This window comes from Amblyraja radiata, chromosome 1 (genome assembly GCF_010909765.2).
Source record: "Amblyraja radiata isolate CabotCenter1 chromosome 1, sAmbRad1.1.pri, whole genome shotgun sequence".
NCBI lineage: Eukaryota > Metazoa > Chordata > Chondrichthyes > Rajiformes > Rajidae > Amblyraja > Amblyraja radiata.
This window is the reverse complement of record NC_045956.1, coordinates 69,053,681-69,081,671: the sequence shown is the minus strand read 5'-3', so window position 1 is coordinate 69,081,671 and position 27,991 is coordinate 69,053,681. Positions and strand designations below refer to the sequence as shown.

Here is a 27,991-nt window from a genome sequence, read left to right as displayed (position 1 = left end):
TCTTCATCTAAATCCGGCCCTGCCTTTAGGTCGCGCTTGCCGCATGCAGGTCGCATGCTCGTGGGACAGGCCCTTTACTACCATAGCCGGCGGTTGGGCCTCCTCATTGGGGCGATCAAGCTCCTGCATCGGTGGGAATCTCAGCTTCCCCGCGCCGGCGATCGGACCCCGGGTCGGTGCTTGTCGAATCTTCTGTGTCGTTGGAGCTCCTGACATCTACGGTCTCTACCCGAGACTGCGAGCTTTCGATGGTAAAGTCCATAGGCCGTGGTTGGAGCGATCCCAGGCAAGGGATCGGCTCTGATGGTAAGGCCACGCCCCGTGGGGCTCAAAGTCAGTCCCGAGCGAGGCCTCCAGCTTGACGATGTTAGGTCACAAAGCGACCGGAGATACGACCCGGAAAACAATGGCATCTGTGGCAGGGTAAGAGATTGAGAAAAAGTTCCCCTCGACCCCCACATAAAACAAACCAGAGAACATTTACACAAACTTTTAAAACACACTAAAAATAACAAAAAAAAACACCAAAAAACGGACAGACGTTGGCGAATCTGCCAATCGTGCGGCGCTCCTGGTGGTACTACAAACCTACCGACTAAGATAAAATTAGTGCACAGACCAGAAAAGTCCCAGTGAGAAGTAAACAGGGACAAGGGCAGATTCTGGAGTAGAAAACCAGTTAGAGAATAAAACTAGCTGATTTCCTGGAATTCACATGGACTCACACACGTGCTGTAATCTGATATTGGAACTTCCTAAACCTTGGAATTCCTGGTGTAAACCCAATGTCTAGATGATTACAGTCAGGCAGATTTGGGGAATCTGGAAACTGAAACTTGAATCAGCTCCAGAAAGCCTTAAAGCATATATTTAATCAATCACAGATGGTGAGCACAATGAACATCAGTCGATACAGAAATGATCCCAGCAGTAGGCATAAACAAGAGTTCTTAAAGCTTGCAATGCATAAAAGACTGGTCTGCTTCTCATGCCATTTCTTTGACAAAAGTGATTCAATTTTATCCCACTCCCTCCAGTGATTTGAATGTTTATGTTCATGTATAAAGTATATCAGTATCCCATCTCTTGGGTTTGGTGGGTCCAATGTAGGGGGTTGAATAAGTTCCAGGATCTAAAATGGAGGAGATACTGCTTGGGACCCAGGTTCGATCCTGATCTCGGTGCTGTCTGTGTGAGGTTTGCACATTCTCCTCCTGACTGTGTGGGTTCCCCCAAACTTCCGAAAGATGTGCGGATTTGTAGCTAACATGGCCTCTGTCAATTGATCATAGTGGATAAGGAGTGGATGCAAAAGTTGTATAACACTGAACTAGTGTGAAAGGATGATCAATTATCAACATTTACATGGTGGGCTGAAGGGCCTGTTTCCATGCTGTTTCTTTCAATCAATTGTAGAAGATTTATTAGTGTGGCATTGGTTCAGCCGGTGATTCCTGGTGTCTTGTCTGCCAAAGGTACTCAGTGGTCCTGAGGGAGATGGTGAAGGAGGGAAGACAACAGAGCAACTCAGGTAAGAGCGCGAATGGTACGAAATAAACAGCTATTTTGATTCCTCTCATTTTATACAAATATAAGGTATAGCCACGGATGCTCGCTTGCACCCCAGCAAAGCCTGCCTCTTTGTTAATTATGTGGAACACTCTTTGTTTCAAACCTACTCCGGCACCATTCCCAAACTTTTACTCTGTTACATTGGTGCTGCCACCTGCACCCGTGCAGAACTCATCACTTTCATTAACTTTACCATTAACATCCAGCCTGCCCTCAAGTTCACTTCGACCAATTACGAAAACTCTCTGACTTGATCTCTTTGTTCTCTGTAATGTATATAATGTAATTAGCATATGTTATGTCTTGTGCGAGGGGACGCATGCGCTGGAGGAGACTCATGGTGGCGTCCAGCAATAAAGAAGCTGGCTAGTTTACTCCTGTATCTGAGAGTTCTTTTGAGTCAGTTCCAAGTACCCAAAATACACTACAATTGGCGACGAGGATGGGATAGAGTTTGTGAACTCACCCACAGGACTGTTTTGCAACACATAGGATTGTTTAACAGTTTAAACTGTAGATACGGAGTTGTGTCGCAGTTGTTTGCGAACTGGACAAGAGAGGCCTGCAGATCCCTCTATGCCAGGGACTGCATTTAAAACATCAGCTGTACAAGTCGGCGAGTTTTGTCAGGCTATCTCTATGTTGTGTCTGCGTGGCAAGATGTTGTCCTTCGGATTGTTACTCATTTTAGACTGAGTTGTTTTCTTTTTGTCAAATTCCTCAAGCTGAATAGTCTTTGTATAAGTTTCAGGTGAATTGTTACACCAAAACACACAACAACAGCACGAAGAGGATAAAAGAACAGAAAAGGAAAGAAGAAGGACTGTCAGAAAAAACAAAGGTTGTGTTTGGAAACAAAGTGGAACGGCACTAAGCCAAAGAAAAGAAAGGTCGGAACAGGAAGCAAGGAAAACAAGTGGGGCAGCAAGTAAGTGTCACCGAAGAAAGCAGCCGAAAGCTGGAAGCCTAACCAGCAGGACAGCGACGGTGCCAACTTACCTGGAACATTTTCCAGGGCTGTGTAGCCAAGGCAAAAGGGGCAGTAGAGGCCCAGCAGCTGCCACCGACTTCTGACGTTTTCCAGGCCTGTGTAGCCCACAGCCAGGCCCAGGAGCCGCCAACGACGTCGAGTGAGGGTCTAGTACCGGGTAGGTCACGGACAGGTCCAGTGAAGCCATCGACGAAACGGAGTCAGTCCGGCTGGGAGAAGAGTCAACCCGGTCGAGGGAGAAAGCCGGCCGCGTGAGAAGCGGTCCAGCAGCGGAAAAAAAAAGCCCGGCCACGCGTGAGAAGCGGGCCGGCAGAGTAAAAGAAAACTGGCCGCGAGAGAAGCGGACCGGTCGTGAAAGAAAGCCCGGTCGGGAGTAGAGTCAGCCCGACCGTAAGCAGAAAAGAGGATCCGGCTACGCAAGAGAAGCGGACCGGCCGAGGGGGAAAGCCCGGACGTGAGAGGAAGTCCGGCCCCGAGCAAAGAGTGGGTCCACACGAGAGAAGCAGGACACAGCGCTCAAGCACTTCAGCCCAGTCGGGAGTAGAGTCAGCCTGGTCGTGAGCAGAAAGTGGAGAAATCCCGGTCGCGAGAGAGAGCCAGCCGAGGGAGAAGCGGGTCCGCGCGAGAAAAGCGGGAACTAGCAGCAGTAACTAACAGCGACAAACCTTCCGCAGGGTGTCCACGGAGCCAGCGACGAGCCGAGCAGTGAGTCCAGTGGAGAGCAGCGTGAGGGCTGTGGAGACAGCGGGCAGGCAAGTCAGCAGAGCAGCAGTAGTCGACTTGGCAGCGAGCCAGCGGCAGCAAAAGTAACGGTGAAGCCCGGAGGAGCCAGCAAAAGCAGCAAAAGTGGAGGTCTGGCGAGGCCAGCAGCAAAAGTACTGGTGGGGACAGCTCGAGAGGTCGAGAAGGCACCGGTGTCCATAGGCCGACAAGCTGGACAAGTGAAATCCATCAAAGTAAAAGCAGGACTGTTCAATGTAATGCGTTGGTCACTATTCCTTCACAGTAAAAACTGGACTGTTTGGATGTAATGCATTGGTCACTGTTATTAATAGTAAATCTGTGTGCATAGCAGGAATGTGGTTAAAATGTTCTAAATGTCTATTAACATGAAATGTTGGTTAATAGTATAAATCTATTATTATAAGAATTAGTAATAGTCAGTGGGCTGGATCACTTCTTAGTGTGTAGAAGGATTAAGTCTAGTGCAGAATACACAGTGAGAGAAAAGAAGATAGTGCACCTGAATAGCAACAGGTAGCATGGCTTTTCAAATTGTTGGCAACGTGCCCCAGTTAGATTCTGGCTGTAATTTTGAGAAATGGACCAAAGTCTTGGAGGCTTGTTTCATTTCCAATGATATTGCTGCAGAGGAGAAGAAGAGAGCATGGTTCATATCAGGCTTAGGAAGAGAGGGTTATCAAACCTTACGTATGTTTCTGCTGCCAGCAAAGCCCACAGATAAAATGTATGAGGAGTGTAAGGAGGCTTTAATGGCTCATTTCTCGCCAAAACCTCCAAGGGTATCCAGAGGCAAGGAGCCTGAACTAAAGAGGGCAGAGAGTCTCTCAAAGGACCAAGGTCAAGTGCAAAAGGACAAAGGTCAAGTGCAAAAGGACAAAGGTCAAGTGCAAAAGGACAAAGGTCAAGTGCAAAAGGACAAAGGTCAAGTGCAAAGGGACCCAAGTCAAGTGCAAAGGGACCCAAGTCAAGTGCAAAATGACACTGGTCAAGTGGTAAGGCACAAAGGGCAAATGCAAAGTGGCAGAAGTCAAAGGCAAAGAGAAATTCCCATCCAAAGAGCAACCCTAGCTATTCAAGCTGCATTCAGGGGTATGAATGTACGGAGAGAGAACCGGAACAAACAGAAGGCAGCAACGGTAATACAAGCAGCATTTAGAAGGCACAGAGTATACCGTCAATACAAGGCAATGAGATTGGCAGCTATAATAGTACAAACCCATTATAGGGCACACCTTCAAATGGAAAGTGATCGCAAAACTTACATGAAGGTACGCAGAAGCGTTGTACTGCTTCAGGCAGCCTACCGTGGAATGCTTGTTCGAAGGCAACTGCGGGGCATGCATAAATCTGTCAAGGTCATACAGACTTATTATCAGATGTATAAACAGCGTCAGTATTTTAAGAAACTACGCTGGTCTGCCATTGCTGTACAGCAACGATACAGAGCATGCCAGATAAGAGATGTCCAAGTGAGACAGTATAAGAGTTTGAGAGAAACAGTGGTGTGTATTCAGGCCTTATACCGCGGGATCAAAGCCAGAGTATTGGTAGAGAAAACCAAGGCAGCACGCTATATTAAGTCATTCATAAGAATGTGCATTACAAGAAAGCATTTCTTGATGCAAAAGGCGGCTGTAGTCACTCTGCAAGCTGCATACCGTGGTTACCAATTAAGGGTACGGTACAGAGCTATTCGACAAGCAGTCATTTCGATCCAGAGATGGTACAAAGCATGTAAAACAAGGCATTCCCAGTTTGTGCAATATCAGTCAATGAGGGATGCAACTATTACCATTCAAACTGCCTACAGGAGTATGGTGGTTAAGTAAAAGAGAGCTACTGTAAAAGTGCAGGAAGTACTCCGTATGAGTTGGTATAGGAAAGACCTAAGGAGACAAATAGACGCACAACAGAAAAGGCTGAAACGATACAAAAGACTTAAACGATATAGGAAAGACTTCTTAAAACCGATTTATACAGCAGTTGTAGTGCAGTATCACTACCGTGCTTATGTAGTAAGAGAAATATACAGAGCACAAATCAAAGCCACTGCTGTATTGCAAGGACAGTATAGAACCTACTTCTTGATGAATAACCAGAAAGGTGATTTAAGAAGACAAATAGACGAACAGCAGAAAAGGCTTAAACGTTGCAAAGAACAGTTAAATAAATGTGTGACGATGAGCAAAAAGCTGTTAACAGAAAAGTCTAAAGAAGAGAGGCTTGTCGGTCGAGACAAAAGTATGCAGGACCGATTGCGATTAGGACACTTCAGTATAGTCCAGCATGGAGCTTCCTTCACTGAGCAATGGACAAATGTTTATGCATTGCAGAATGCCATTATACAACAAGAGCAGATAAATATGTAGCGCCAGGAAATTGAGCGACAGAGAGCGACTGAAAAACGAAAACCTACAGTCATGTGTCAGATCCCACCTACAAATAAGGAACAGAAACAGAGGAAATGGTAACTTTAGCAGAATATCAAGAACAGGAAGAAATCTGCAAATTACATTAGGATATTTAAAAAGGGAAGGCAGAGATACAGGTAGACCTAGAGTGATTAGAAAGATGAGTGGAATGAACCATTATAAGTGCTAAGTTTAGATACAGTTTACAGTTATGAGGATGTAATGTCAAATGACTGTAATAATATAATTTTGCAACTGTGTGTTAATCAATTATATTTAATGTAGTAGAAATGGTGTTATTCGCCTCCAAGCTTAAGGGGGAGCAGTGTAATGTATATAATGTAATTAGCATATGTTATGTCTTGTGCGAGGGGACGCATGCGCTGGAGGAGACTCATGGTGGCGTCCAGCAATAAAGAAGCTTGTTAGTTTACTCCTGTGTCTGAGAGTTCTTTTGAGTCAGTTCCAAGTACCCAAAATACACTACATTCTCCATCTTAGGAGACAAAATATCCACTGGCATTTACTACAAACCTACTGACTTCCACAGCTATCTAGACCGCACCTCCCCTCGCCCTGTCTCCTGTACCTCCAACATTCCATGAACCTCTATTCTCACCCCACCTCTCACTGATTCATTGATAGAACAGGAGTTCTCTTTGTTCTTTCATCCCACCATTGAAATGCCCTCTTTTCTCAAGACATGTGGCTCCCCCCACCTCATTGTGGCTGACAAAGCACTTACCTGCACCTCCAACATTCCATGCACCTCTATTCTCACCCCACCTCTCATTAATAGAACAGTTCCCTTTGTTCATGCCTTTCATCCCACCAGTTTCTGCACCCAGTATATAATTATCTCTCATTTGCCATCATCTCCCTTATTTGGTTCCACTTTTTTTATTTCTTATCTAATTTGATGATCTGCAGTTCATTCAGGACATGGATGGTCAATGTGACCGGTTGGGACCCAGTCTGAAAAAGGTCCCCAAGCCGGAATGTTACCTATTCATATCCTCCAGAGATGCTGCCTGACCCGCTGAGTTGCTCAAGTTTACAGCATCTACAGTTCATTGTGTCTTCATCTGCAGCTCATTGTTGTCACCACTTCTCACCTCCCAGCCTCTGTTACTATGCCCACCCTTCCCTCCCCACCTGTCTCTCTCTGTCAGTCAACTTCTCCTACCCTGGATCCACCTATCACTCACAAATCCTTGCCCTATCCCACCCCTTCACCTTTTTATCTATACATGACTAAAACTCTGATCTTGTGCTCTTCCAGTTTTTCTATTTGCGCAAAAACGGTACTCCAGTCTCAGGGACGAACAGTGTTGTTATCAGTAACTGCGTTCCTTACTCAAATCCTGGACTGGATCACATGGTGGAATGTGTATCATGCATAATATATGTTGTGAAGGTTATATTGACAGAGAGTAATATGGGTGATCTACACCATTCCTCTCTCTCTCTCTCGATCTCACTCCCTCCTTCCCTCCCTCCCTGCCTCCCTCTCTCTCCATCTCTTTCTCCCTCCCTCCCCCCTCCCTCCCTCCCACCCTCTCTCCCTCTCTCTCCACTCCCTCTCTGCCTCTCTCTCCCCTCCCTCCCTCCCTCTCCCCTCCCTCCCTCCCTCCCTCTCTCCCTCCCTCCCTCCCTCCCTCCCTCCCTCCCTCCCTCCCTCCCTCCCTCCCTCCTTCCTTTTTTCCCTCCCTCTCTTATTCCCTCTCTCCCTTCCTCTCTCTCTTCCTCTCTCTCTCTCCCCCTGTCTCTCCTTCCTTCCTCTCCCTCTCTCCCTCTCCCCCTCTTTCTTACCAGCCCTCTCTCTCTCTGCCTCTCTCCCTCCCCCTCTCCAATTTCCAACATTCACAAATATATATCTGACACAGCATCTTTTTACAACTATAAGATCGAGATTGTAAGTGTTAAATATGTATTTACGATACCTAATGTTAGTTTGCTAGAGGTTGTCACATTTCTTGTAACTCATGTGTTTTAGTCCGGGGATTGTTTCCTGTTTATTATAATCACCTGGATTAAAGCTAAATCTGTAAAATAAGTGTATCCCGGGCGTCAGTTGGAAAATGTGGAACTGAGTTACTGTGCAGCCAATCTGAAAGTGTTTGTCTGGGAAAAAAATATCTGTGGTATTATATATATTTTGAACATCATCGGGCTCTTGCTGACAGAACAAGTTACCTATCGATCGCAAACATTTTTTTTCTCTGCCAATCAACAACAGAAATATACCAACCAAGGCTGGGAGCTGAACATCCAGGGATATTCAATATTCAGGAGGGATAGAGAGAAAGGAAAAGGAGGTGGGGTAGCGTTGCTGATTAGAGAGGAGATTAACGCAATGGAAAGGAAGGACATTAGTTTGGAGGATGTGGAATCGGTATGGGTAGAGCTGCGAAACACTAAGGGACAGAAAACGCTGGTGGGTGTTGTGTACAGGCCACCTAACAGTAGTAGTGAAGTTGGAGATGGTATCAAACAGGAAATTAGAAATGCGTGCGACAAAGGCAAAACCGTTATAATGGGTGACTTCAATCTACATATAGATTGGGTGAATCAAATTGGCAGGGGTGCTGAGGAAGAAGATTTCTTGGAATGTATGCGGGATAGTTATCTAAATCAACATGTAGAGGAACCAACGAGAGAGCAGGCTATTTTAGACTGGGTATTGAGTAATGAGGAAGGGTTAGTTAGCAGTCTTGTTGTACGTGCCCCCTTGGGCAAGAGTGACCATAATATGGTTGAGTTCTTCATTAGGATGGAGAGTGACATTGTTAATTCAGAAACAATGGTTCTGAACTTAAAGAAAGGTAACTTTGAGGGTATGAGACGTGAATTGGCCAAGATTGACTGGCAATTAATTCTAAAAGGGTTGACGGTGGATATGCAATGGAAGACATTTAAAGACTGCATGGATGAACTACAAAAATTGTTCATCCCAGTTTGGCAAAAGAATAAATCAGGGAAGGTAGTACATCCGTGGATAACAAGGGAAATCAGGGATAGTATCAAAGCGAAGGATGATGCGTACAAATTAGCCAGAAAAAGCAGCATACCGGAGGACTGGGAGAAATTCAGAGACCAGCAGAGGAGGACAAAGGGCTTAATTAGGAAAGGAAAAATAGATTATGAAAGAAAACTGGCAGGGAACATAAAAACTGACTGCAAAAGGTTTTAAAGATATGTGAAAAGAAAGAGATTAGTTAAAACAAATGTAGGTCCCTTGCAGTCAGAAACAGGTGAGTTGATCATGGGGAACAAGGATATGGCGGACCAATTGAATAACTACTTTGGTTCCGTCTTCACTAAGGAAGACATAAATAATCTGCCGGAAATAGCAGGGGACCGCGGGTCAAAGGAGTTGGAGGAATTGAGTGAAATCCAGGTTAGCCGGGAAGTGGTGTTGGGTAAATTGAATGGATTAAAGGCCGATAAATCCCCAGGGCCAGATAGGCTGCATCCCAGAGTACTTAAGGAAGTAGCTCCAGAAATAGTGGATGCATTAGTAATAATCTTTCAAAACACTTTAGATTCTGGAGTAGTTCCTGAGGATTGGCGGGTAGCAAACGTAACCCCACTTTTTAAGAAGGGAGGGAGAGAGAAAAGGGGGAATTACAGACCAGTTAGTCTAACATCGGTAGTGGGGAAACTACTAGAGTCAGTTATTAAAGATGGGATAGCAGCACATTTGGAAAGTGGTGAAATCATTGGACAAAGTCAGCCACTAAAAGGTAAATCATGTCTGACGAATCTTATAGAATTTTTTGAGGATGTAACTAGTAGCGTGGATAGGGGAGAACCAGTGGATGTGGTGTATCTGGACTTCCAGAAGGCTTTCGACAAGGTCCCACATAAGAGATTAGTATACAAACTTAAAGCACACGGCATTGGGGGTTCAGTATTGATGTGGATAGAGAACTGGCTGGCAAACAGGAAGCAAAGAGTAGGAGTAAACGGGTCCTTTTCACAATGGCAGGCAGTGACTAGTGGGGTACCGCAAGGCTCAGTGCTGGGACCCCAGCTATTTACAATATATTTTAATGATCTGGATGAGGGAATTGAAGGCAATATCTCCAAGTTTGCGGATGACACTAAGCTGGGGGGCAGTGTTAGCTGTGAGGAGGATGCTAGGAGACTGCAAGGTGACTTGGATAGGCTGGGTGAGTGGGCAAATGTTTGGCAGATGCAGTATAATGTGGATAAATGTGAGGTTATCCATTTTGGTGGCAAAAACAGGAAAGCAGACTATTATCTAAATGGTGGCCGACTAGGAAAAGGGGAGATGCAGCGAGACCTGGGTGTCATGGTACACCAGTCATTGAAAGTAGGCATGCAGGTGCAGCAGGCAGTGAAGAAAGCGAATGGTATGTTAGCTTTCATAGCAAAAGGATTTGAGTATAGGAGCAGGGAGGTTCTACTGCAGTTGTACAGGGTCTTGTTGAGACCACACCTGGAGTATTGCATACAGTTTTGGTCTCCAAATCTGAGGAAGGACATTATTGCCATAGAGGGAGTGCAGCGAAGGTTCACCAGACTGATTCCTGGGATGTTAGGACTGTCTTATGAAGAAAGACTGGATAGACTTGGTTTATACTCTCTAGAATTTAGGAGATTAAGAGGGGATCTTATAGAAACATAAAATTCTTAAGGGGTTGGACAGGCTAGATGCAGGAAGATTGCTCCCGATGTTGGGGAAGTCCAGGACAAGGGGTCACAGCTTAAGGATAAGGGGGAAATCCTTTAAAACCGAGATGAGAAGAACTTTTTTCACACAGAGAGTGGTGAATCTCTGGAACTCTCTGCCACAGAGGGTAGTCGAGGCCAGTTCATTGGCTATATTTAAGAGGGAGTTAGATGTGGCCCTTGTGGCTAAGGGGATCAGAGGGTATGGAGAGAGGGCAGGTACGGGATACTGAGTTGATGATCAGCCATGATCATATTGAATGGCGGTGCAGGCTCGAAGGGCAGAATGGCCTACTCCTGCACCTAATTTCTATGTTTCTATGTTTCTAACAGACACAGCAAAGAATAGTGTTATACTGGCTCTGTTACCGAAATGTTTTCAAATTATTCTTTCAAATTCACTCATTAGAGCCAAACTGATTCCCAAATAGTAGCACAGGGAATACTGATGAAGCTGACAATTACTTACTGTTACTGCCTCCTCATCTCAGGTTGGAGTGACCAATTATTATCTTTAGATTTTGCCCAAAGTGCTGGATTAGCCGCCATGCAGACGCTCTCTGTGGAATTAATTGCCACAGACGGCTGCGGATGCCAAGTCATTGGCTATTTTTAAAGTGGTGATTGATAGGTTCTTGATTAGCATGGGTGCCTAAGGTGACAGGGAGAATGCAGGAGAAAAGGGTTGAGAGGGGAAAGCAGATCAGCCATGATTAAATAGGTTAACTGATGATGAGCATTTATCGGCACTGGGCCTGTGCTCGCTGGAGTTTGGAAAAATGAGGGGGGACCTTATTGAAACATACAGAATAGTGAAAGGCTTGGACACAGTGGATGTGGAGAGGATGTTTCTACTGGTGGGAGAGTCTAGGACTAGAGGTCATAGCCTCAGAATTAAAGGGTGTTCTTTTAGGAAGGAGATAGGAGATGAGGAGAAATTTCTTTAGTCAGAGGGTGGTGAATCTGTGGAATTCTTTGCCACAGAAGGCTATGAAGGTCGTCAGTGAATATTTTAAGGCAGAGTTAGATAGATTCCTGATTAGTATAGGTGTCAGAGGTTGTGGGGAGAAGGCAGGAGAATGAGGTTAGGAGGGAGTGATAGATCAGCCATGATTGAATGGCGGAGTAGACTTGATTGGCTGAATGGTCTAATACTACTCCTATCACATTACCTTATGACCTTATGGAGCAGACTCGATTGGCCAAATGGCCTAATTCTGCTCCTAATGATCTTGTGATCTTAAGACCCTCTTATTATCTGCTCTGTCACTTCCACTCACAATCTGCCCAGTTTCATGGCGATCTCATTCTTCTGAACTCTGTTGCATATGAATAGTGACATATTGAGTTTAGTTTATTGTCACGTGTACCGAGATACAGTGAAAAGCTTTTGCCGCGTGCTAACCAGTGGAAGGCAATACATGATTACAATCGAGGAATCCACAGTGTACAGTACATGATAAAGGGAATAACGTGAATAACATTTACTGCAAGATAAAGCCAGTAAAGTACGATGAAAGATAGCCTGAGGGACTACAATGAGATAGGTCGTAGTCCAGGGATGCTCTCTAGTTGTTGCTAGGATGTTTCAATTGCCTGATAATAGCTGGTCAGAAACTGTCCCTGAATCTGGAGGGGTGCGTTTTCACACTTCTATACGTTTTGCCCAATGAGAGAGAGAGAAGAGGGAGTGGCCATGGTGCGACTCGTCCTTGATTATGCTGCTGGCCTTGCCGAGGCAGCATGAGTTGTAAATAGTGTTAATGGAAGGGAGGTTGTTTTGTGTGATGGTCTGGGCTGCGTCCACGATTCTCTGTAATTTCTTATAGAAACATAGAAACATAGAAAATATGTGCAGGAGTAGGCCATTCGGCCCTTCGAGCCTGCACCGCCATTCAATATGATCATGGCTGATCATCCAACTCAATATCCTGTACCTGCCTTCTCTCCATACCCCCTGATCCCTTTAGCCACAAGCGCCACATCTAACTCCCTCTTAAATATAGCCAATGAACGGGCCCCAACTACCTTCTGTGGCAGAGAATTCCAGAGATTCACCACTCTCTGTGTGATAAATGTTTTTCTCGTCTCGGTCCTAAAAGATTTCCCCCTTATCCTTAAACTGTGACCCCTTGTTCTGGACCTTCCCTACATCGGGAACAATCTTCCTTCATCTAGCCTGTCCAACCCCCTTAAGAATTTTGTAAGTTTCTATAAGATCCCCCTTCAATCTTCTAAATTCTAGCGAGTACAAGCCAAATCTATCCAGTCTTTCTTCATATGAAAGTCCTGACATCCCAGGAATCAGTCTGGTGGTTCTGGATGGAGCTGTTCCCAAATTAAGCTACGATGCATCCCGATCAAATGCTTCTATGGTAACTTAGGAAGGGTTACAAAGCCATTTCTTCTATCTTTTAGATGTAAATCACTGTCGCCCTTTGCAAATGCTGAGCAAACACACCATAATATAAATTACATGAAATGGAAAGATATTTCCTGTAAACCTCAAACATGACATCCTTTATTGATATTTGCTTTCACAATATGGTGGAAAGTACCTCTGTTTAAAATACATTGAAAAATTCAACTATTAGATCCGTTTCTTCGCTAAAATGTCAACAAGCATCTTATTACGAAGAACACGTGCTGGAGTAATTCAGTGGGCCAGGCAGCATCTACAGTTTCTTGCCTCCACCTTAGACTGTGTCATATCAATAATCAACAGTCTAGCACTAACAGTAACACTATCCACACTTACATTTGTAAAAAAAAATTCCCTTGCTTTTGACTTAATTGGGTAAGTTTACATGCCTTTATGTGTATTAAGCGTTTGCAAATAATTTCAGTTGTTTTGTTAATTTAAAAATTGAAGCTGAAGGGAGGCCTGATGGAAATGTATCAAGTTGTGAGAGACATAGACAGGATGGACAGTCAGAGCCTGGGTCCCAGTTTGGAGATATCAAAAATAGAGGGCATAATTTTAAGTTCAGAGGGGGAACGTCTAAAAGGATGTGGGGGTGTTTTTTACACAGATTATGATGGGGGCCTGGAATGCATTACCAGGAGTGGTGGTGGAAGATTTTAGATACGCACATAGAAAGGTAGAGACGTGTAGGAAGGAACTGCAGATGTGAGTTTAAAGCAAAGATAGACACAAAGTGCTGGAGTGACACAGCAGGACAGGCAGCATCTCTGGAGAGAAGGAATGGGTGATGTTCCAGGTCGAGACCCTTCTTCAGATATGGGTCACGTGCAGGCAGAGGATATTAACTTGCCATCATGTTGGGCACAGACAAAGTGTTCCTGTTCTATGTTCTAAAAATAAAGCAATGTTATAATTTTTTTTGCTTGTTTAATTTTTATTGATGATTGGATGTTTTCAATTGTTTCACACGTTGAATCTCAAACATCAGCGACAACATCTGATAGAGAGGTGTCCTAATCAGCTAACCAAATATTTTTGCGGGCAAGGTTTGTTCAGACTGTGCCATTAGATGTGATCTATAACTGGCGACATCATTTTATCCTCATAACCTCATTGATTTGGTCAGAGTCAGCTGCTTGTAACAAATTTGTGCCAGGGTCCTACTTGAGCCAAGGGGAGAATTAATGTAGAGTTGATCTGCAACAGTGGGGCATTCTCCCAGACTGTTATGTGGAGCACAATATGACCATGTTTTGGTTACCTGATCTTTAATGTGAAATGTATATCCCAGATTATTTAACCATTCCCTTGACTGAACCAGATGTTAAAGCTATTAGATTAGTTTGATTGCCTCTGAAACAATTAAAATTACCTACAATTATAGAATACTCAGGCAAAATACAATGGATGCAAGAAACACGAAAACAGTTTCCGGAAGTGCAATCACAGCAAAGCAGATGAGGAGCAGTTTAAGGTCTTCTCAAAATGTTTAGATAGTTCAAGATAACTCATCCCATCCTCTACATGGAGTGATTTTCCGTGTGGATTTTACATAGTGATGAAAGACAGAATAGTTAAAGTTTGCTTTACTCAAGTTTGGGAAGTTCCTCAGGAGTTTCCCTCTTTGACAAAATTCACCTCCAAACATTGTGCAAATTGAAAGTGGAAGAGGTCAATAAAAGAGATTTCAGTGCACCACTCTTCAGTCAAACACCAACAGAGAGGAAGGACAGAGTCGTGGACAAACAGAGGATTCCTCAGCAGAGGACGAATCAACAGTGAAGTAAAAATGAGCAGGACATCTACCATGACAATTCTGCTTCTGCTTCTGTGTGCCTTTGCTGCTCATGGTAGGTTGTGATTTGTTTTACGTCTCATTGCTCTGGGATGTGGCAAAGAATGTTGTAACTGAGTTCATCTTGGTTATTTGACTCCAAGTTCATGCCGCTATTTGGACATGTAAAGTTATTTGGAAAATATCATTTTAAAAAATGTTCAATGTATTTTTATCAGAGGTACTTTTCACCATAAAGTGAAGGAACGGGTCAAACAAAGATATAATGTTTGAGATTTACAGGAAATGTCTTTCCCTTTCTACTTTATATTGTAAGCGTTTGGAATTCAATGCTCCACATTTGCAGAGGGTAACGACAATGTACATCTAAAAGAAAGAAAATGTCTCTGTAAATCTTCAAATAATTTAAGCAAATAATTTTTGACTGAAATTTGTGCATAGTTATGCTCATTGAATTATAATGGCAGCCGGCTGATTTAAACTTCATAGCGTGAATACAATTACAGCCAAAAATGGTGAGGAAATCCTAAATGATTTAATCAACATTCTCCCATTTTTCAAAGTGGTTGTTATTTCCATGGAGTCACTCATTGAATAAAGTCTTAGAGAAAGGCAGGATAAAAAACATAGACTCAAGAGCTCGAAATATGATATTCAGCTCCTCAAGCCTTCCCTGCCGTTCAGTTGCACAAAAATCTCTTCTTTGAATTATAATCAATAATTGGGTATTGAAGGAGGGATTTCTGAAAGAGAAGACACTCCTGGTTTACAAAAAAAGCATAACGTATTGGAGTCACTCAATGGGTCAGACAGCTTCTTGTTTACTAACCCGAAACGTCATCTATTCATGTTCTCTAGAGATGCTGGCTGACCTGCTGAGTTACTGCTACAGAGTAGAACTGTTTGACTGAAGAAATTCATTTTCAGCCAAACAATTACATTAAGACAATGTAAGCCATGATGTATCAATAAGAATATTGCTGAAGCTATGTTTGTGGTGCACCAGAAATACATTTAAAGCAACTTTTATCATATCCACACTCAGTCTTATCTCAGTCAAGTAGATAGGCTGAGTTCTTCCAATATTACTATTTTTGGTTCAGATTCCAGTATCTGCAGTTTTATTTGTTTATCTTTAAAAATTGTGTCTAGCACATTGTCCATTTAAACTAGGGACCACAGGTTTCCCGGCTCTATATTCCTTCAAAAGAAATAAGTTATTTGAAGAAAATCTGAGGATGAGGATTCATATATACTTTGATAGGAAGTGATTAATGGAAGACTCAGAATAGTTTTGCTAAAGGGAGAAGATCAACTGATCAACTTGATTGAATTTTTAAGACATTACATAATGTATTGATGAGGGCAGTGCAGGTTGACAAGGCTGCTGAAAAGGTCCCCAATGGGAAATCGGGCCCAAAACTCACACGCCCAGCACCACCATGCTGAAACAGACTCAACCACGGGAAATGATTGCCCAGTGGACAGAGCGATTCATACAAGGATTTTCTCAAAGCCTCCTTGACAGTGTGATGGGGAGAGTTCAAGGCATGCATTTCTTGTTAGAATGAAGGGCAAGGCAGGTAGGAGAAAAGGGGCTATCCCACTTGGGCGACCTAATTGGCGAGTTTAGAAGAGTTTGAAAAAATGACATGTTGAAGACCTCCTTCGACTATGTAGAAGACCTCCTTCGACCTCCTCCGATTATGTTGAAGACCAGCTTTGACTAGCTACGACTAGCTGATGACTAACTTTGGGAAAATTGGACACCGAATAGTGGAGAATGATGACGACCTCCTTCGATCTCCTTCAACCTCCTTCAACTATGTTGAAGACTATCTACGACTATCTACGACTACCTTCGACTCCCCTTGATTACCCACGATGTGCCGACCTACAACATGCCGACCTACTACTCCAACTACGACTAAACCTACGAGTAAAAAAAGTATCAATATTTTCCATTGCAACCTTTTTTTACTCCCGGGCATTTTTTAACACATTGAAAAAAACTGCGTGACCTAGCTGAAGCCTCGAGTACGTGGAGACCACTCTCGAGCATGAAGGAGAATTACGAAGACCTCCTATGACCTTGTGTCGACCATGCAACGAGTATGAGTCGAGCGCAAACTCGCCAGAGCTCGTGGATTAGGCCACCCAAGTGGGACAGGCCCTAAACTCTCCTAAACTCTTCTAAACTCGCCAATTAGGTCGCCCAAGTGGGACAGCCCCTTAAGGAATCCTAGATGTTGAACAAAATTGAGGTTTTGGTCAGGAAACAAAAAGAGGCATGGGTGGGTGTAGGCAGCTGGGATCAAGTGTATTCCTGGAGGAATGTAGAAGATTGAGGAGTGTACTTAAGAACAAAATCAGGGCAAAAGGGGCCATGAGATGGCTCTGCCAGATCAAGACGAATCCAATGAGATTTTATGTATTTTAAGGGGAAAAGAGTAATCAGAGAGAGAATAAATTCCCTCAGAAACCAAAGTGGTCAACTATGCGTGGAGCCTCAGGAGATGGGAAAGCGAATGTCCAAATTCTGCATCATTATGTTTTAATATCAGACAGTGTTTCAGCAGTGCACTGATTACTAATATCTAAGAAGTGAATTGAGTATAATTCCATTGAATACAGCCATAATATCCATTCACAGGTATTCCGACCTTAGAAATCCAAGGACGTTGTCAATGCATTCAACCAACCTGGAAATTTATTCACCCGAAGTTCATGAAGAGTATGAAATATATTCCCAGAGGTTTGCACTGTGAGAGACTGGAGATAATGTGAGTCTTCACATTACATTTGAATCAAAGGAGTAACCACTCCACCCGCTTTTGTATTAATGTGTGTTCTTTATTTAAATTATTTTTAATGAAATCAGGTTGAAGCAAATCCTAACAGCCTCTGCCTTTCAGAGGAAGGCATTCAATTTCTGTGGATTAGATTCTAAAATGTATCTTCTTTTCACAGATTCAAGCTGAAAAGTGGGAAAAAAATCTGTGTGAATCCCCGTGCCAAATGGTTGAAGGTCATCTTTAAGGCTGGTTGGTATTCCAATGTATTTGAAAGATTTTTCAGGAATTGAATGACACTGATAGGGCCTACATTTAGTCCCCATCCCTAATTGTCTTTGGGATAATGCCGATGAACCTTCCTCTTGAACTGTTGCGGTTCTCAGATGAAGGTGCTCCCACATTTGTGGTGATAGGAGGTTGCAGGATAAAGATTCAACAACAATGATTGATTGAGGAAATATTCCAAAATGAGATGATATTGGACTTGGAGAGGAAGCTGCAGATGATGTTGTCCCCATGTGTTTACTGCCTTTGTCCCTGCAAGAGAAGTTGCAGGTTTGGAAAATGCTCTTAGTGTCCGAGGTGAGTAGCTGTAATGCATTTTGTTAATGGTACTCACTGCAGGGATAGGATATTATTGAAGGTGGTAAAGAATGGCAAGTTGGTGGATGTTGTTAAGTTGCTTAAGTGTTGTTGGAGCTAACACAGGAAAAGGGAGAGGATTCTATTATGCTCCTGGCTTATGCCTTGTAGATGGTGACAAGGCTTTGGGGCGCAAACATCTGAGATACCTGCTGAAGGGCACCCAGCCTCTGATCTGTTCTATTAGCCACAGTAGTTATGTAGCTAGTCCAATTCAGATCTGGCCATTGGAGACCATGACGGCTGTCCTCCACCCAACGCTGTTGATGACGGGGGTCTCAGCATTAGTGTTGCCATTGAATATCAAGGGTGGGTAGTCTGATTCTCTCTGGTCATTATCAATGTTATTTATCAGCACCTACTCAAATATTGTCCAGTTCTTACTGAATGCAGGCATTGGTTGCTTCATTTTCTGAAGAATTTTGTATAGAATAGAACGGTGCACAGTCATCAGTAAACATCCCCACATCTGTGATACCACAGAAGGATGATTATTGATATAAAGGTTCAAAGGGCAGTTTGTTGTCACATGTACCAATTAAGGTAGAGTGAAACTCGAATTACCATACAGCCGTACTAAAAGAAAAAGCAACAAGACACACAACTACATAAAAGTTAACATAGGGTGACTTGGACAGGTTGTGTGAGTGGGCAGATGCAGTTTAATGTGGATAGATGTGAGGTTATCCACTTTGATGGCAAAGCCAGGAAGTCAGATTATTATCTGAATGGTGTATCGTTGGGAAAAGGGGAAGTACAACAAGATCTGGGGGTCCTTGTTCATCAGTCACTGATAGTAAGCATGCAGGTACAGCAGGCAGTGAAGAAAGCAAATGGTATATTGGCCTTCATAACAATAGGAGTATAGGAGCAAAGAGGTTCTTCTGCAGTTGTACAGAGCCCTAGTGAGACCATTGCGTGCAGTTTTGCTCTCCCCATTTGAGGAAGGACATTCTTGCTATTCAGGGAGTGCAGCGTAGGTTCATGAGGTTAATTCCTGGGATGGCGGGACTGTCATATGTTGATAGAATGGAGCGGCTGGGCTTGTACACTCTGAAATCTAGAAGGATGAGAGGGTATCTTATTGAATCATATAAGATTATTAAGGGTTTGGACATGCTAGAGGCAGGAAACATGTTCCTGATGTTGGGGGAGTCCAGAACCAGGGGCCACAGTTTAAGAATAAGCGGAAAGCCATTTAGAACAGAGATGAGGAAAAACGTTTTCACACAGAGGGTTGTGAATGTGTGGAATTCTCTGCCTCAGAAGGCGGTGGAGACCAATTCTCTGGATGCTTTCAAGAGAGACTTAGGTCGTAGGCCCCCCTCGGTCATGACACCATGGGTGAGTTAGAGAGTTAGATAGAGCTCTTAAAGATAGTGGAGTCAGGGGATATGGGGAGAAGGCAGGTACGGGGTACTGATTGTGAATGATTAGCCATGATCACAGTGAATGGCAGTGCTAGCATGAAGGGCCGAATGGCCTACACCTGCACCAATTGTCTATTGTCTATTATGTACAGTCTTATGTATGTATTATGTATGGTTCACAATAGACAATAGACAATAGACTAAAGGAAGGATGTGGTACCAATAGAGAGAGTGCAAAAGAGATTCACCGGGATGTTTCCAGCAAATGAAGGTTGCAGTTATAACGAGAGTTTCAAAGACTGGATTTATTCTCATTGGAACGTAAGAGGCTGAAAGGTGACTGAAAAGAGGTTTACAAAATTATGATGGGCTTAGATAGCATAGATGATTAGAATACTTTTCTTAGAATATGGGGTATATATATTACCAGAGTTTTAAAGTAAGAGTTGAAAGATTTTCGAGATCCTTGGCTGAGGTTTATCACATGCTATTGCATAATTTAAAAAAAAAAATCTGGCATAGGAAAGGTGTAAAAGGATACTTGCACAATGTCGGAAAATAGGACCAGTGTAGATAGTTACTATGGTCGGCATGGACGTGGTGTTTCATCAGGACTTGTTTCTTTTTAATATTATTTTTTTTAATTCATTTAGAGATAAAGCGCGGTAACAGGCCCATCAGCCCACCAAGTCCGCGTCGACCAGCAATACCCGCATATTAACATTATCCTCCACACACTATAGACAAGTTACTTTTATACCAAGCCAATTAATTTACAAACCTGTATGTCTTTGGAGTTGAGGGGAAACCGAAGATCTTGGAGAAAACCCACGCGATCATGGGGAGAACATACAAGCTCCTTACAGACAGCACCCATAGTCGAGATCAAACCCGGATCTCTGGTCCTGAAAGCACAGTAAGGCAGCAACTCTACCGTTGTCACTTGTGCTGTATGTTTCTATAATTGTACTTCGGAGTCACGTGAGTGACTACGTGAAGAACCCCACCAGGACGCATGTGTGTCATATCGCTACACGCATTGCAACGAGTCACAGCAGGGGGGAACGACGTTCCCCTAGCGGCAAAATTTGAAAGCCGGGAACAGCAGGGAAGAAGACTCTGCGTTCCAGAATTTGAAAGTCGGGAACAGCAGGTAAGAAGACTCTGCGTTCCTTCCACTTACCTTTTAGGTGGAGACTTGGACCGGATCCACAAAGGCTGCGGGAAAGCTGGCGGGGGGAGAACCGCGGAGTTGCGGTCAGCCGGCAGCAGCAGCCCAAGACACGCTAATCTCCCGTAATGGGAACAGCTGTGCCCGACTTTCGCTCCCGACTTCGCTCCCGTGCCGGTCCCGGCCGGTCGGGAGAGGTAAGCAACTAACAGAGTCGTTGACTCTGAGGAGTCCGACTCTGAATAGCCGCGAGCGATCAGTGCCCGTGTGCATGGGGGTCGGTTTGAGCGGCTTTAGGAGCAGCCGCGAGCGGCCGGTGCCCGTGCGCACGGGAGCCGGTTTGAGCGGCTGGGAGCGGGGAACAAAGCAGCCGCGAGCGACCAGTGCCCGTGTGCATGGGGGTCGGTTTGAGCGGCTGCAGGAGATCCTAAGCAGCCGCGAGCGACCAGTGCCCGTGTGCATGGGGGTCGGTTTGAGCGGCTGCAGGAGAAATTGAAATTAAGCAGCCGCGAGCGACCAGTGCCCGTGAGCACCGGGGTCGGTTGGAGCGGCTGCAGCATGACGAGCAGCCGTGAGCGGCCAGTGCCCGTGAGCACCGGGGTCGGTTGTAGCGGCTGCAGCATGCAGGATAAAGAGCAGCCGGGAGCGGCCAGTGCCCGAGAGCATTCGAGCCGGTTGGACCGGCTGCAGGAGCAGTACCCCTTGTGGGGCTGCAGAGTGAAAATACTCCAAAGTGGCCAAGCCACAGTGGGCAACTAATAAGCCCCACAGCAGTACCCCTTGTGGGGCTGCACAGTGTTTCTCCCTCATCAGAGGAGAGCACGGAGTATCCACCCTGGTCAGACCCTGAAGGAGGCAAGGATCAACATACCCCCAGTATGCCTGGGGTGAAAGAAAACATGCTGGACATGGTGTCCCAGTTTATCCAATCAGGCTAAACTGGCCAAGACCTGGAGCCGAAAATCGGGGTAAGCATTGACTATATGTCATTTAACCAACTGCAGGCACTATCAGACACTATGGCATGACATTTACCTCCAGGGAACTGCAAGTAGCTAAATGTTCCCAGAGTAAACCAGTGCATCTGGAAACATGTAGGGGCATCTATTAGAACCAGGGACTTAACAATTCAGAAAGTCCTACAAGTCCTAATGGCAGGGATTACAGCTTTTTGCCCACACATTAAGGAGCAAAACATGACCCTAGACCACCTAGATGCACTGGCTTTACTCTGCAAATCACAATATGAGTCGAACAACATCAGGGGAAGTACTATCCAACCAGCTTTAGACCCCAAATTTCCCGGCCTCTGTAAACCTGGAACCTCCAAACCATATTGGAGGGGACTTACCAAAACGAGTCAAAGAACTTGATGAAGAGGCGAAATCACTGGGGTTCATAAAAGCAGAACCCCTACGGACCCCAGCCGGGCAACGCAACCGGAGCAAGCGCTAAACCAGGAACACCCAACATCGGTCTTTTAGGCCATAGCCCAGACCGACCGTCCTGGAAAATGCGCAAGCCTTTCAACACAAACCCAACAACAGTGGTGATAGGTGGGTCTGGTTCCTTTAGAATTAAGGAAGCACGAAAGTTGGGGGTGAAACGATATTATTTGGATGCAGGGACCAGGGTTATACCATAGAATATACAAAAGCATAACCTCCAGTACAGCATGTACTGAACCGAATGTTCGTGCTCACAGGCATAGGGAAATCCAAAGCACATGCTGAACTACAGCGGCTATATAAAAAGGAGTAATTGAACAAACCCAACACGAATCACAGGAATTCGTGTCCAATATCTTATAAAGTCAAAGAATATGGTGGTGGCCGCATCATCATCGATTGACTACTTTAAATACCTTTGTACAAAATATTCATTCAAGATGGGAACCTTTGTCACTGCAAAGCAATTGACTTCCAAAGACTACTACATGGCGAGCATCAATGTTAAAATATGCTTACAATACAGTACCCATAAGAGGTGACCACAGATGTTATTTAAAATTTAACTGGATGGGTCAGCTCTGGCAAGACAGGGCACTACCTTATGGACTTACAGCAGCCCAGGTTATTCACAACAAATTTGAAACCAGCCCTAGCGTTACTGCAAAAACTAAAACTCATGGTAATGGCATATCTAGATGACATATTTATTGTTGGCAAAACAGCCACAAAACAATTGTTTGAAGAACTGGGATTTATCATCCATCCAGTTAAGTCTAATTAACACCTTCAACAAAAAATGGATTATCTGAATTTCACCATTAATTCAGTTCTCATGTCAGTGACTTTGCCGAAAGAAAAGGTTGCAGCCTTTATGGAGGCTTGCAGGAAACTAAACTATCCATCAGACTGGTAGTAGGATTGGCATTAGTGGCTGTGTTCCAGCCACATAAATCGGACCATTACATAATCAAGTTACTGAGCGCAATCATGCGTCACTCTAAATTTATGGGGGGTTCATTCTGACAGACCTATGAAGCTACCAACAGAGGCCACTACGGTACTAAAATGGTGGAGACATAACATAAGGCATTGTTCCAATCCAAACATTAACAGTTACCCGTCTCATGGGCCTTGGATTGGGATGCTACTAATTCCATCTCCAGCTGTGGGGGGAGATGGAATGTACAGGAGGCATCATTACAAACGCTGGGCATATATACCTGGGGGGGGTAGTGCATGCCTTGGCTTTAAGTCATATTGTTCTGGGTTATATCACCAATATGTTAGACTACATATTGACTACACCACCGTGGTAGCATATGTCAACCATATGGGTAGGAACGTATCGACCTCATATGACTATCTGGCCAACACTATTTGGCAATAGCGTATCCAGATAGAATTTGGATATCAGCTACCAACTTACCAGGGAACTGAATTTAGTGGCAGACAACAGGTCACGCTAAGACTAGAAACACTGTATGGATGTTGGATAAAATATGTATTGCTGGAACAGCACGGTATGGAACACCAGATAACGACCTATTCACATCCATACTCTTACCAGTTATTAAATTATGTCTTGGGAACCAGAACCTGGGGCAGTGGTTCAGATGCATCTTGGCTGCTTGGGGGATCATTTATGCATCCCTCCGCCTCATCAGTTGGGTATTTAGGAAGAAACTATAGACTCCGCGTCTCGTATTTTGATAATACCTGATTGGCCTACTCAACCATGGGTCCTGGTGACATCAACATGGTTTTAGAACCATACATCACCATCCATCCTAGACCTAACTTACTGGTTCTTCCCGCTACTAGGGGAGTTACCCATGTCACAATTATATATAAACCTATTAATTTTAGAGTGGAAAGCACCTCTTCTACACCTGGGTCTGACGAACCGAATGCGATATTATTTCAGCGGGCCTCAGACAGCCCACCTAAATCAGTACTTGGTGTCATCAAGAATGGGAGTACTGTCACAAACAATAATCATCACCCACAGATCTATGAACATCCCGTCTGTTCTGGAATTCCTGGCAAGCCTCCATTACGATGAGAGGCTCAGTCATACTGCCATCAACTGCGCCAGAAGTGCTCTGTCAACATACCTGTCGCAAGGAACAGAGCGGCATTCTGTTGGGACACACCCTGGCAAGTTAACTCATGAGGGGCAGTTTAATATTAATCCCCAAGAACCAGGTACTCCCAAATATGGGATGGGAGCATTGTACTGACCATGTTAACAAACTGGTCTTCAGCTACAGCTCTGTCCCTACAGAAACTGACTATGAAAACAGTCATGCTGATGGCCTTGGTCACGGCACAAAGGGTCCAGTCACTACAGAAAATAAGGTTGGACAACATGACTATTTCATCTGGAAATTTAACTTTTCACATCAATGAAATAGTCAAACAGAACAGACGGGGGTCAGCAGGCGTAAAAAAAAAAAAAAAACAGAATTCAGGGCCTACCCTACAGATGGTCGTCTCTGTATTGTAACACACTTACTATCATATATGAAGAATACTAAGATCATCAGAGGGAAGAAATGTCACTTTAATCAGCTACTAACAGCCACTCAAAACAGTGACAGACCAGACCATCACGAGATGGCTAAAACAGGTCCTAACTAAGGCTGGCGTGCTCACTAGCATTTTAAATCTCACTCCACCAGGGCTGCAGCTACATCGGCAGCTATGAAGTTGGACGTACCTATGGACCAAATCCTCAAGACAGCAGGATGGTCAACGGAGGAAACTTTCCAACGACTTTATAACAAACCAGTCATTAAACCTGGAACATTTGCAGAAACAACTTTAAGTTCTGTAATATAATTTACCCCATAAATAGGGGCAATAATTGGTGTTAATATTTTTACCGTTGGGTTTCAATATTGTATTGATGTCTAATGATGTTAACTCTATTCTCCCCATAATCAAGGCAGATGTGATGCATGGAATCGTTCCACGGCATGAAATCACAGAGCTTTAAAATCTTCACGTAGTCACTCACGTGACTCCGAATTAAAATAGTAAGATTAAACGAGAACTTACCAGTTTGAAGTTTGATCGTTATTTTATGAGGAGGAACGTTGAGGGAATACGTGCCCTCCGCTCCCACCCTTGATCATATCCTGAACTGGTATCTCTTCTCTAATCTTACTATGTTTAGTCATTACAGTTATCTGTGATTTCACACCGCTGCTTTGAAGAATGACACGCATGCGTCCTGGCGGGGTTCTTCACGTATTCCCTCAACATTACTCCTCATAAAATAACGATCAAACTTCAAACTGGTAAGTTCTCGTTTAATCTTACTATTCTATGGCTCAATGAATTGATTGAGTAGAGTTACGGGTAGTAGTGATATTATAACCTGCATAATTGCTGGGACGGATGGGAGAGACTCTCCTGCTTTCTCAATGTGTTTCATCAGCAGTGATGATATTTCTCAGCTTATATAAAGCACTGTTTTTTCTCACCTTGTAATGTATTTACTGAAGATGTCATGAGGTACATTATAAATGAGAAAATTGAAAAATGATTTTATTTTTCAGGCTTTGGACGCAAAACTAAGAAATTAATTGAGTGAAGGATTGAACTCAATTCCACTTCTGGATCACCTCAACTATCACAAATGATACAACTGAACGCTTCGCTTTATAACTTCTGAGAGCTTGTTCTACAATTTCCTACTTTGTTTCTAATATTTCCACTTGTCAAAGAATGATGTCTACGATTTTAATAAGATATAACTAATTTGTTATTTACATAAACTTCTTGCAATGGCTGCAATATTTTCCACAGTATATTTTATGTGGATTTTATCAAATTGTTACATTGTTATTCAATTTGCTTGCTATTGGCAATAACTGCTGGCTTGTCAATGAGAGGGATCCCACAAAATTGATAAATAAATAAATAATCTGCATTAATTTTAAGAATTATTTTTATTTCTCTGCATTTTTAGTTTAAATAAAAATAATTGTGTTTGTGATATTTTTGAATCTGGTTTGTTTTAGTTCTTGTGTTAAATTGCTTGATATTAAAGTTAATGAGTTTCATGGTTGACATGGTCAGCATGGACTTATTTCCATGCTGTACCTCCAAACTGAAAATGAAACATATAGCTATTTGGCATAATAAACATTCCAAGATACTTAATAGGAATACAGACAGACAAACATGACATTATAATGTAAAGAGATTATGATCAAAGTTTTGGTGAATGTGAAAGTAATGCCTTGAGGAGATGAAAGCAGAGAAATAAAAAGGTTTAAGGTATGAATTCCAGAACTTACAGGTTTGGTAATATAGGGACCCACCCAAAACATCACCTATCAATTCCCTTCACGGAGTAGGACAGTGATGCAGCAGTACAGTTGTTGCTAGAGACATGGTTTCCATCCTGACTACAGTTGCTGTCTGAATGGAGTTTGTACTTTCTCCCTGTGACCGCATGGATTTTCTACGGGTACTTGGGATTCCTCCCACACTCCAGAAATGTGCAGGTCTATAGGTTAATTGGCTTTGGTAAAATTATAAATTACCCCAGTGAGTAGGTACCTTCCTTCAGTAGAAGTTGCGATTACTGTGGTACATAGCATTGTAAGGAAAGATGATAAAGCACACACACCAAAATCCTATACTTCCAGCGGCAGTAGTCCGCAGAAGTTGGAGGACAGAGAAGTGTGGTGCGCCCCTCGCCGTTCCCGTTGGAAACCAGCACCACTGCATCGCTAATGTTTTCAACGATGATGAATGACTGTAGGATAGTGCAAGTATGGGGTGATCGCTGGTCGATCTGGACTTGATGGGCCGAAGGGCCTGTTTCCTTGCTGTATCACCAAAGTCTAAAGTAAAAATTGCGTTACTTCAACACTTTGCGTTTTACTCGATTCCAACATCTATAGTTTCTTGTGTGGCCATCAGTTGATTGCTGATGAATACCAGGAATTCTCAGACACTCATAAAAAGAAGACAGACATTGAAGAGTTATAGTTGTGGAGATTGATAAAAATACATCTATTGATGCTCCTGAACACATCATCAGTGATGTAAACTGGGGTCATTGGGCCTTTCAACATCAGACACTCTCGCCCAGGCGACCGAGCCGTGGTTGATCAGACCACGACTTGTGTTCAGGTGGCATTCGCGCCTCCCCATGGACCTTCTCTCCTGATCCAGAGCCATCTCGAGGCCTTCTCCGCTGCCTCTGTGGTGTTCTTGATGGCTCTTCTCCTCGCCATTCCGTTGATGCCCAGTGCACTCAAGGCTTTGTAGAGCGATTGCCCTGCAAAACCTCTGCAGCCAACCTCGATGGGCATACACCTTGCCTTCCAGCCCTGCTTACGGCAGTCTATGACCAGCTCTTCATAATTGGTCATCTTCTTCTCGTGGGCCTCCTCCAGACGGTCCTCCCATGGCACTGTCAGTTCCAACAAGACAATGTTTTTGGTCGCCTCTGAGACCATGAGGATGTCTGGCCTCAGGGTGGTCGTGGCAATGTGCTGTGGGAACTACAGCTGTTTCACCAGGTCTACAAAAAGTCATGCAGGATTTGCAAACAATTCATTTTTTAACCAGTGTTGAGAAATTGTAAGCCAGTGTGGATCAGTGCTGTGAGCAAAGTCAGGGAAGATGAAAAGGACTTTATGTTTGCAACAATGTCAGCAAAGTTCCGAATGAGCAAACAACTACTTTAAAGATGAATGAGAAACACTGACATGTTCTTCACAAGGAATTATTTTATTTAGATAAATGTATGCATTTTAAGAATTGTCTTACATATACAGGTTGAGCATGAACAGTTTTTTTTAATCAATAGACTTTTATTTTGATCCTTACAGAGGCATCATTTACAAAAGGCACCATTCTTTTACTATCCTTCCTATAAGGATATTTGAAAAACATATATTTT

At 43.7% G+C, this 27,991-nt stretch overlaps 1 protein-coding gene across 2 annotated transcripts; it reads left to right on the top strand.

Annotated features, from left to right (window-relative positions):
• Window positions 1–1,484: 1,484 nt before the first annotated feature.
• On the top strand, window positions 1,485–26,140 carry LOC116975048 (interleukin-8-like). 2 transcript variants are annotated; one of them, XM_033023744.1, is made up of 4 exons: window positions 1,485–1,531; window positions 17,290–17,419; window positions 17,607–17,680; window positions 25,629–26,140. In XM_033023744.1, exons 1-4 carry the CDS (start codon window positions 1,498–1,500, stop codon window positions 25,661–25,663), a joined length of 273 nt encoding a protein of 90 aa, XP_032879635.1. In that variant the 5' UTR covers window positions 1,485–1,497; the 3' UTR covers window positions 25,664–26,140. The 2 variants fall into 2 exon arrangements, with proteins under 2 accessions (XP_032879635.1, XP_032879628.1); XM_033023737.1 differs by lacking the exon at window positions 1,485–1,531 and adding an exon at window positions 14,552–14,691 and having other exon boundaries at window positions 25,629–26,136.
• The last annotated feature ends 1,851 nt before the right edge of the window (window positions 26,141–27,991 follow it).

Coding starts and splice junctions, on each gene's coding strand:
- LOC116975048 (XM_033023737.1), top strand. CDS start 14,631: ATGAGCAGGACATCTACCATGACAATTCTGCTTCTGCTTCTGTGTGCC. Junction 14,692..17,289: donor GTGTGCCTTTGCTGCTCATG/GTAGGTTGTGAT, acceptor ATCCATTCACAG/GTATTCCGACCTTAGAAATC. Junction 17,420..17,606: donor TGTGAGAGACTGGAGATAAT/GTGAGTCTTCAC, acceptor TTCTTTTCACAG/ATTCAAGCTGAAAAGTGGGA.